This window comes from Salvelinus sp. IW2-2015, linkage group LG4p (genome assembly GCF_002910315.2).
Source record: "Salvelinus sp. IW2-2015 linkage group LG4p, ASM291031v2, whole genome shotgun sequence".
In the NCBI taxonomy this organism is placed as follows: Eukaryota; Metazoa; Chordata; class Actinopteri; order Salmoniformes; family Salmonidae; genus Salvelinus; species Salvelinus sp. IW2-2015.
Genome location: NC_036841.1, coordinates 2,882,805 through 2,894,033, shown reverse-complemented (window position 1 = coordinate 2,894,033; position 11,229 = coordinate 2,882,805). Strand labels below are relative to the sequence as shown.

The 11,229-nt window shown below is 42.4% G+C and overlaps 1 protein-coding gene across 3 annotated transcripts in view; it reads right to left on the bottom strand.

Annotated features, from left to right (window-relative positions):
• Nucleotides 1–11,001, bottom strand: part of hnf1ba (HNF1 homeobox Ba) — a 20,811-nt gene extending 9,810 nt beyond the window's left edge. For 2 of the 3 annotated variants that reach the window (XM_023980113.2, XM_023980137.2), the window contains exons 1-4: nt 10,460–11,000; nt 7,611–7,810; nt 6,991–7,261; nt 6,358–6,605 (exon numbers count right to left, since the gene is read on the bottom strand). In XM_023980113.2, the coding sequence (XP_023835881.1) occupies nt 6,358–6,605; nt 6,991–7,261; nt 7,611–7,810; nt 10,460–10,830 (1,090 nt within the window). In that variant the 5' untranslated portion in view covers nt 10,831–11,000. Of the gene's footprint in view, nt 1–6,357; nt 6,606–6,990; nt 7,262–7,610; nt 7,811–10,459 lie in introns of all 3 variants that reach the window. The other variant, XM_070437249.1, reaches the window with a different exon arrangement.
• Nucleotides 11,002–11,229: the final 228 nt, after the last annotated feature.

Sequence of the window (11,229 nt, the reverse complement as noted above, 5' to 3'; positions counted from 1 at the left end):
GAAGAGAGAGAGGGAGGGAGAGAAGGAGACGGAGAGAAAGAGTGAGAGAAATTGAGAGATTGTTAGATTGAGAGTTTGTTTCTTGACCTAACAACATCTGTGTCACACAGGATAACAGTATATAGGGCAGAGATTTACGGTAGCTGGCCTCTCAGTATGACTAAGTGTGCTGTGTCCAAGCAGTCGCTCCAACCCACCAGACTCACCTGCTCTTTGACTCAGACAGGGAGAGCAGAGCAAACAAACACACTGACCCCTCCACTGGTGCTATCAACCCAGCTCAGCCAAGGCCATTCAGTGTTTACAATACACCGTACACCAGCCCCCCATAACCCCAGTCCTAGACTTTATGAACTCATGCACCATCTTTTTATTCAGGGGAACCCATTTACAATGGTACCCGGAGGACAACAATACAATAAACAAAACATCATCAATAAAAACAAAATAAACTACAAATTAGAGAATCAACACTACAGCTTCAAACATCACAAATACAATCCAAACAGTTGCAATTCTCATTAAATTCATTCAACATTCAAGTCCTAAACTGCCCTAGAGGCACCAGAGTCAAAATGTAGGGAGTTTTGTAGGCTATACCAAAAAATGGGGGGCACTAAAACTGAAAGCAGATGTACCTAGATCGGTGCGTACTAGAGGAACCTTGAAAGGTACCCATCCCTGTGAACGGGTTTGGTGTCTCGTGTTTTTTATTTTAACAGGGAAGTGAGCTAGGTTGGAAGCTTGTGTAGTAGATCTTTAAACAAAAAGGGTGTAATGAACTTTAATGAGGACCAGTCAACCTTTTGATACAGGATGCAGTAATGCGTGTTAAAACTGTCATGTGATAAAGCAAAGGGCACTATGGTAGATGGCCTCCAAAAGTTGAAGAGTAGTGGCTGTTGCATTCTGATAAATGGTGTCACCATAGTCAAGAACTGTCAGGAAAGTTGACTACAATCTGCTTCCTGCTGTTTAGGGAGAGGTATGATCTGTTTCTTTAAAAGAAGCTTACTTTACACCTCGGCTTCTTAACTAGCTCATCTGTATGTTTTTAAATGTCAAATTATTGTCAATCCAAAAGCCCATATATTTATAGGCGGGAACCTGCTCGATGAACAAACCAGCCAATGCATAAATGTGTAAGCCATCTGAAGTACTTCTATGAGAATTAGAAAGTAGCAAACATTTAGTTTTTCCTGCATTAAGTACACATTTGAAACCATCAAGGGCTTTGTGCAAGGCAACAAAATCAGATTGCAGCTCCAACATAGCCTAGTCAGCTGTAGGGGCAATAGCGTACATAACAGTGTCATCTGCATACAGATCAATGTTACAGGTTTTTCAGATAGACCAATATTATTTATATAAATAGTAAAGAGGACAGGTCCCAAAATCGACCCATGACGGACACCTTTAGTAATATCGAGATACATTGACATCATCAGAAAGCACACATTGTGTTCTGTCTGGCAGATAGTTCCCAAACCACTTGCAAGACACCTAGTCGAGGCCCATTTCAGACAACCTTTAAATAAGTAGGGGATGGTCGACAGTATCAAAGGCCTTGGATAGGTCTATAAATATGGCAGCACAGTGATTCCTACCCAGCATGGAAAGGATCTCTCTGTGCCCAGGTAAAGGTATGGAAGTGAAGAAATGCCTTCTATGTACAGTATGTCATCAATAGGGAACCCTGTTATGTTCTCACCTATCCTTCCACTCTCCAAACACTTAGTCACTGAATTCTGTGACATCACTGAATGACCCATCTCTTAATCCCATGTCTAGACCCCTTGTTGTCTCCCACCTCCATTCTCCACCGGGGGCCAAAGGAATGCTGCTCTCCTCCTYTCAAATYGATGTTTGCCAATCCTGGCCCCCTTTGATACCAACAGAGCAAACATTACACAWTTACAACCAATGTCAAACACATTCTTATCCTGTAGTCTCAGTCTCACACAGAGTCTCCCTCCCTCCCCCCTGCAGAGCAGAGCAGTGGGCTGTGACACTGAGCCAGTCCCAAATGGCACCCGATTCCCTATATAGTGCCCTACTTTAGACCAGGGCCTATAGTAGTGCACAATGTAGGGAATAGGGTGCCATTTGGGACAAAACCACTGTGACAGTGTTTACTCTCAGATCCCGGATCTTCCCTGGGCCCTCTGTCCCTGACCCACGCATGTCACACTGAGTGCCCTGTCTGTCACAGTCCCAGATAGTCACAGACAGTCCCAGACAACCACAGACAGTCCCAAACAGCCACAGACAGTCTCAGAGAGTCCCAGACAGCCACAGACAGTCCCAAACAGCTACAGACAGTCACAGACAGGAGACACCAAGCATCATATGTCTGCCATAAAAGAATGGGAGACCGTATCTCACTCAAAATAAAGTTTACCTTAGTAAAAACATGCTTTACTGCCTGGGAAATACAACTAAATCAGACCAAAGAATTTACCATTTTCATCTTGACTGTATTTCATCCACTAACAACAAACATGTTGTCCAGGCAGACCACAAGAGAACCACAGACAGACCTCATATTGTCTTGAACATCACACTAGCAACCCCACAGCCCTTGTTAACACCGCTACAGAACAATAACGCACTCCATCAGGCCCATGACCCCCATACCCTCACAATGGCAGAGGACTCATAAACAGGCATTTATCTCCAAGCTGGACATCCTGTAAAGTGTCAAGGGGAGAGAGGTGCTATTCAGGCCAGCTTTGTTTTCCTGTGTCAGGCAGTAATTCTGGCTGCAGGGAACCCCAATCCCAGTCAGGAAAGCTTCCGTCGTCTAGTCTGTCTGAGGCAATTGGTCATTTGGAAGGAGGAGGAGGGCTCCATTTCTGGGACACCAGTGGGGTGGCCAGCGGTGTCCACATACCAACCTATGCACCCCCAGTTTGTTATTGGGATATTATAAAGATGCTGTCAATATAGCTTGAGATTAAGAAATCTTACTTCCTCAATATAACGTTCGTTTAGAGAAAAAAAACAAGCCAACATTTTAACAACTACTGTATTTTCTGGCTGCATGACATTTGGCCAGTTTCAGACTGTGTCCTACATCTGCTCTTATTTACATCCTAAAAAAAGGTAGCTAGCTCCTCTCTATCACTAAATTCTCCGCTGAAATATGGTTTGAGCTAAATCAAGCACAATACCAAGCACCCTGAGCACTGGACCAGGGGAGACTAGAAGTAGACCAGGGGGAAGGTGAGAACCCTGTGAAGGGGAGTGATAGCGTAGGCAGCAGGGAGTTGCAGCAGGTTTAAAAGGCTTCAGTGCTCTGTGTGACCCATGTAATATCAAAGCCCCTCTTCCCATCCCCAGGCACTGGTCATTGAAGCTTCGGTGCATATGAGAGACCTCCCGGGTCTCTGCAGGACGTAGCAGGCCTTGGTACCTCTCTGACCAGGCTGGGGCTCCCAGTGGACAGAGCAGAGCCAGGCAGTAGGCAGGCCTAGCCTCTCTATCCCACGGCCAGGCAAACTCCCACATAGCCTTGGGTGACACAAGGCATTGAGGCAACACAACCTGCTCACTATTTTTCCCTCCTATAATATGGGGTTTTACTCTCACTGTTATTAAATTAAATAACACTGTTTTCAGAGGATTACCAAATGAATAGAACGTGCCCATTACACCAGTCTACCAGGTATTGAACCACACTATTGAACCACACACAATTTTACAGCTAAAACCATTCCAATGTGTCAGATTAGGTGGGAAATTCCTGAATCAGCAGGCTTTGCCATGTGAGACGAGGGAATATACTAAAAAATGAAATATCAGCAGGTTATCAGGGGTTCAATTCAATCTCTTAGCACATTCTGGTGAAAAAGATGCTACTGTTGCTGAATTATCTGGGTTGATTGGCACGTCAGCGTTTTTATCTCAGCTTTGATGCAGGTCAACATAAAGGGAGGGCCTATTTAGAACTCTGGACAACACTTACATTCAATATTATTGACACAGAAGTAGCAACAGAAAAGAAAAGCCGCCCACCTCTATACTTTGCTGAGAGATGTGTGAAACTGCTCCCTGTGCTTAGCTTTCAGATTCACCCGCATGTGGCTGAAACGTTCATCTTTTAGCTTCAAATAAAACAATGAGTTTTTAATGGTGAGCGAGCGTTGTGCCTGTTCCTTTTCAATGAGGATCACATTTTGGGGTTGCACCTCGACTCACGTTGGTTGAGCGCCCTCTACTTCTTTCCAGATTCACCCTCAAAGAAAGAAACATGACAACTATACACAACACAACAGTATGGTCAGGACATCCTTTCCCATGACGTATGGTGAAACACACACACAAACACACACGTATTGGCATCTGTTTCGTTTAGAAAAGGGTTCAATTCCAATTGCCTAGTCTCAATAAAAACGTAGGTTGTATGGTTAAATGAATGATCCAAAGGGAAACTATGGCCCTAAAAGTGTTATGGCCTCAGACACATGGATCATTCAGCTGATGAAACAGTTTGATTGGACCAACAGTGTGTGTGAATCACCTATTACATGTTTGTATTTACACGTGACTAGTAACAGAAGATATCTATCTATACATTTGTTTTGGTTTGGTCTTTTACCAAACACTGATGGTAGAATAACCTCATCTTTCCCCCCAAAATACTATTTGACTGTTTCTCCCATTGTGAACAATCAAGTTAACTCACCCTTATCAACAGAAGTAAGAGAATCAATGAAAATTCCAGGAGTAAGACGTTTTCCTTGATGTGACCTGATAGTGACCTCCCTCACATAACTGTTTTAGTGGCGCTGAAGGAGGGGGTTACCCACATCTCACTATAGGCTGGAGCACAAGGGGTCATCAGTCCTGTCTGGCCAGAAAAGAGCCAATACCCCAGAGGACAGCTCCTGCTGCTCTGCAGAGAGCGCCCAGCCCCAGCCTCCCTCGGCCACTATACTGACGCCCTATAAAGGTGAGGGGGGAGGCTTTAAAATAGGCCCTCCCCAAGGCCCAGCAGTGATAAATGAACCTAGGTTACAGTCACTGCAGTCTTCCAATACGCCACAGACAATAGGGACCCCTGCCAGGCTGGGGTATAGAGATGAGAAGTCAGGGGAGCCACTTATCAAAGGACTGGGAGATGTAGTAGCCAAGGATTTTAACTGTCCATTAAGCATGCATAACACAGGCCGTGGCCTAGCAACTCAATGAGGCAACCTGCTGGGGTGCTATTGTCAGGCCAGGGGCTGACASTGAAAAACAGCTGATGCTGTTGGCAGCACACCGGCAGGACACCTTGTAAGCAGGCAACCGAGGGCTAAGGGGAGCAAAGTACCTTCCGCTTCTGACCCTTACCCTCTCCCTCTCTACAACCAGCCCCTTCTCCCTCACCTCCACACAAGCCTACCACTGAACCTAGCTCCTCAATTTGCAACCTGAGGTCAATGCTTGGTCAGGTGTGCTGGGAAAAACCACAAGCAAACAGAGCATGGGCTAATGGGCCCAGTATAACCAAAGGTAAAAGAGCAACCCGAGGCAAACGGTTTGTTTTTCTAGAGAGTTGACCTCGTGTTCTAACTTGAAAGAACGACAAGGGGCTTTGATTGAGTTTCTCCAATCATGGCTTTTATGGAGGTGAGCAATGGCACTGAGGATAATGCTGTGCCAAGATATCAGCTCCATTTGATCTCTTATAGACGCCGGTAGATGGCTAAATTGCACTGAGTGCAAACAGCATTATGATGTTTAACGGTCGGTTTGTTGGATTTCCTCTTTACAACTTCAGGAACTTTGTTGATTCCCCAAAAAGTCACCATTGACCGACCGACCTTATGCTTATAGAGTGAATGTGGAAGTAGTGGTTATATGTTCAACTAGCGCTGAATCCCTCCGTGACCCTGCCCTGACCCTGGCCTGTCACAGGACTGCTGCTCTTTGTGCCACTCTCCTGCTCCTGCCTGCCTGCTGACTTTGGAGTGGAGATTGCAGGTACAATGTGGATTGTTCTCAGTGTGTTGTCAAATATCAGAATAACAATGACATTTGCTCAGCTCCCTCAGTGACTCTTATTGATCATTTGCCCTCTCTCTTCTCTCTCCCTGATCTCATCAACCATTTTCTCTCCCTCTTTTCACTCTTGCTTGGGGATGAAAATAAAATCATCCAATTATTTTGCCAACCATTGTTCTTCTAACTGTCAAAGACATGTCCCTGATCAGGATACCATAGTGATTAAATGCACTCAGATCATGGCTGGGACAGGTACAGAAAGAGGAAAGCCCACATTTTTTATGATTCCATGATTGTGTGTAGTATTATATTAGATATAATAGCAGAGTAATGTACTGTGGTATGCATGTGGTGTGGAGACGCTACCTTGCATCTTACTAGGGGGGGATGCGCTGGTCTGGGAGCTGTGGTGGTGTGGAGAGCTGTGGCTGTGAGACAGGAGAGGGTTCATGCTGTGGATGGGTATGGGGTAGGCGTCCATTGCCAGCTTCTGACGGAAGGCCTCTTCCTTACGCCGGTTGGCAAACCAGTTATAGACCCGTACCTCAGTGACCAGGTTAGAGCCCAGCCCATGAGCTTTAGACGGAGACACCCCTCTCTGGAGACACTCAGCCCTGTAGGATGAAAGATTGAAATAGTATCAATGGAATAAAATGGAAAAGAACAAAGGGGAAATATAATGGTAGTTGCATTGGAATGATAGTTGGATACAGTAAACAAAGAGAGACATTCAACCCTGTCAAAATCATTCTAATCTAGGGCCATATGCTGCTGTAATAATGGAGTTAGTATCAAATAAGATGTGCCAAACATTCAATTATTGAATGGAAGAACAAAGTTGTGTCACTTTTTCCCAAATGGCACCCTATTCCCTGTATAGTGCATTACTTTTGACCAGAGCCATATTGGCACCAGTGCACTAAATAGGAAATATGGTGGCATTTGGGACGCAACCCAAAAGGTGTAACTTTCTCCTTCTCCAAAGCGTCCTCCGCTCACCTGTTGCACTCCTCCACCAGAGCCTCCCGCTCCTCTTTGCTGGGGTTCTTCTGTCTTTCATAAGCCTGGTAGAGGATCTGTTGGGATGCAGGCCCCCATTTGAAACGGTTCCGTCTCATTTTCTTGCAGGAAGGTTCAGAGCCCACCTCCTCCCCTTGCTGCCCCATACCCTGACCAGGAGGGTTGAACTCTGGGAAGAAAAACAGCACCTGATCCTGACTGCCTTTGTCGGTCATATTGCTGACAGAACCTTGCACTGCCTGGTTGAATTCTGGAAAATAAGAACAAGGTACATTTGATGCATCTCATGTCACATAAAAACATTGTATTGGGTGGAATGGAGACAAAATAAATCAATAAGACAATACGAAGAAATAAGGCATAATTTAATGAGGGACAATTTCACAATATGTAGCCTAGGCCCTAATGATAAATCAGACACATTTCAGGCATAGGCTTACTAGAATATGATGCTGACCATATGTAGAGCCGAGATATTACATTTATTTTCATGCAAATTGTGTTGTGGATGGCCATTAGTATTATGACGCCCAGGCCAACACACCTCTGTGACTCTAACTGTATCAAAGGCTGTGTGAGAAACTCAAATATTAACTTACGTCTGAGAACTTCCCGCTGTTTCCTGACATACCAGGTGTAGAGCGCCGCTCGCTTCTGAGTTTTCATGGGCGTGCCTTTGTTGAGGTGCTGTGAGAGGTGAGACTGATTTAGCCCCGTTACATCCACCACCTCACGTTGTGGTATGTTGTGCTGTTGCATGTAGCCTTTGATTATGCGGGCGGCACGCCAGGGATCCTCACTGCGGTTACATAAAACACACACAAAACAATATTCGAATCACTTTGCTAAATACATGTTATTCGTTCTATTAGTAGCCTAATAGTGTTATGTGTATAATGGCCTATAGGTGTTGTTAGCACCAACTCCTAGGCTATAGACCATTATACACCATAACACTCATACTGATAGCACTGCTAATCTAATGTATTATTCATTGGCCAAATACATTCCTAACCTAGCTTCAACACCAAGATACAGCACGAACATTTATTTCCTTGGTTTATTCTATTCGTATTTCTCTCGGACTTCTTCGCCTGACGTTATCCCTGTTTTGCAAGGCCCCAAGTTTAAGTATTTTTTGGGGGTTGGGACAATTGTTAAGTACCCTAATAAACGACCATTAATCATTGTATTCAATAGTATGTAAATATTTTCAAAGGTTACTGATTTTACTGAGTTAGTGTAAATCGCCTGGATGACTTCAAGTGGTTTATTACTTAAGTAAATATACTTTAAAGTACTACTTTAGTAGTTTTTTGGGGTATCTGTACTTTACTATTTATATTTTTGACAACTTTTAGTTTTACTTCACTACATTCATAAAGAAAATAATGTACTTTTTACTCCATACATTTTCCCTGACAACTAAAAGTACTCGTTACATTTTGAATGCTTAGCGGGACATGAAAATGGTCCAATTCACGATCTTATCAAGAGAACATCCCTGGTCATCCCTATACTGCTTATGATCTGGCGGACTCACTAAACACACATGCTTGTGTGTAAATTATGTCTGAGTGTTGGAGTGTACTTGAGTAATTGTCTATTAAGGTATCTTTACTTTTACTCAAGAATGACAATTGGGTACTGTTTCCACCACTGGTGATCTCATAATACGTTCAGAAACCTGAAAATACTCCGAATCAGGCCTATTTTCAATTCAGTGTTATGACTGTAGCTGAGGCGAAACTGATGCATTTTTGAAAAGTCAATATTTCATAGCGGATGTGAGATACTAAGGTATAGGATACAGAAATATATTACAAATGCTACTAAATTAGGCTATCAAATATTCAAAACTAAGCACCAATAGGATAGGCCTAGGGTACATTGGTTTAGAAGGACAGTATTTTATGTCATCTGAGTCTGACACACACTGACGTTATAGTCTACATTTTCCCATTTGGACAATAGGCCTATAGGCCTAATCAAATTCAGACTAAATAATCCCAGAATCGAGTATGAATCAAATAAATAAATAGGTGATTTGGTTGAATAAGATCATGTTGTTTGCTTAAACATAGGAAATTGATAATACATTGATAATAAATTGAAGAAATGTATCAATTCAAGGCTTCCATCCAAAATTGCATTAAATTATCGAAGAATACAATTGCCAATGGGCTAAAATCCTCTGAATTATTCCAATGCTTCAATTATATCAACTATAAACAATTGCACAATTGCACCCAAGGATGACAGCTCAATAGGAGGCTTTATGTCGATAAAAAAAATATATATATCAAAACAACTTAAAAGGCCTAGAATATATGCGCAGCGTGCTTTAAAATATTACAGTAAAATAACACTTAGATTTATCCTACCGTCACAGTCATCTCAGATTAAGTATTGACATGGGTAATTTTTGCAAATCTACACACAACTGTTTGTTTTGGAGAATTAAGTCTGCGGGTTTATATGTTGGTTTATAACATTCGACAATGAATAACCAGATCTCCATTCACTCTAATCATACGACACTGTGTATCTTTCAGTTGATGATTTATAGAATACAATTAATAATAACTTAACTACACGTGGGTTAGTTTTGATTTTCTGCCGGCCACTTGAACATGTTACTAGCGTAATGAATGAACATTTATACATGTAATTTAGAAGATAAATTAAGACAATAACAACATGTGCAAAGATTAAGGCCTTTATAGACTACATTCATAAAACAAAATAATATTTGCTTCAAGAAGTGTTGCAATATTTCACCAGAACATTATTCTTAATCTTATTATTATTATTAGAGCCTATATCTAGTGCAACGTTTAATCCTGCAAAGTAAACAAATGCGTGGGTGTGAATTCACTCTCTCTTCTTGCACTGCCATATATAATCTAAGTGAGAGAGATCGAGTAAGTTAATAATAAATATACCTCGTTTAGTTGATATTTTGCTAAGGTAAATAAATAATAACCCGTGTGGATAATTAGTAACTAGAACGTGAAAGTACTACTGGCGCATTATTTTAAATTTGTAAACACAGGGAACATATTGCCTTGCGCTTTACATTTAAATTAAAATATGTTTTTACAGGAGTTTTGTCAACATTCTAAAATACAGACACGATGCAGATACACTTCTTGGGGCGGAAGGTAGCGGTTAGAGTGGTTAGAGCGTTGGGCCAGTATCTGACAAGGTAAAAATCTGTCGTTCTTCCCCTGAACAAGGCAGTTAACCCACTGTTCTCTGTTAGGCAGTCATTGTAAATATATGTTAAATATAAAACGTTTTAAATGCACTGAAATTACAGCAAAATCTAAAATAAGTAGGCATATCCATAATAACATATTTTTTTGTGAGCCTACCCTACACATTCATTCGGTAATGAACAGTCCTAAATGTATGCAATTAAACATTTAAAGTTGTATCCACTTACGCTAATATTCGGTCAACTTCTGCCCTCTGCTCCGCTGCTTCCTCCGTGTTAAGCGACTGGAGTTCTTTTAGTATCGGTGGGGTATCGAAATCATCTCCGTCCTCGGACCCCTCGTCTCCCGACAGTTTGCCCTTACCGTGCCCGTTGCTCAACGTCAGAAATACCGGCTTCGAATCCGAATCATTTCCGTTGATTTTCGAACTTGGCGGAGACATGTGTAGATTCTCCAACTTAACTCCAAAGCCATTCGGGCTAGGATCCATATCGTCCAACGCTTGGATCAGAACATCTTTGGTAACTCCGGAATCTAACAAGGCGCTCAAGAGCTCCTGTTGGAGAGATGTCAACTTGGACACCATTTTCGAGAACATAAAAACTTGTTAAATTCTGAACTAAAAGGGAGGCTGGGGAGAATAAAAACTAGAAAATACAAAAAAAAGTTCGTTCTCTCTTCCTCTCGTGCTCCAGTGTTTATGTGAATGTCCTACTCCTGACACCTGCTCAGAGAAGCTGGTTCACTTCCCAGTTGAGGAGAGTGATATAATTTGCCATGATGCTTTCAGAGGGCAGGGAATATAAAACATGGTAATTAGTGGGCTGGCTGCTGGGGACTTTATGCAAATCGTCAGAAGAGGGCTGCACTGACTAACTGAAGCAGGTAGACCTGACAGTATTTACACTGGAGCGCTGTTGCTTTTATTGGCTCTGCTTATCAGCAACAAAACTTTCATGAACTTTGGACTCTGTTGTATAAAGACTTTGGTGAAAGA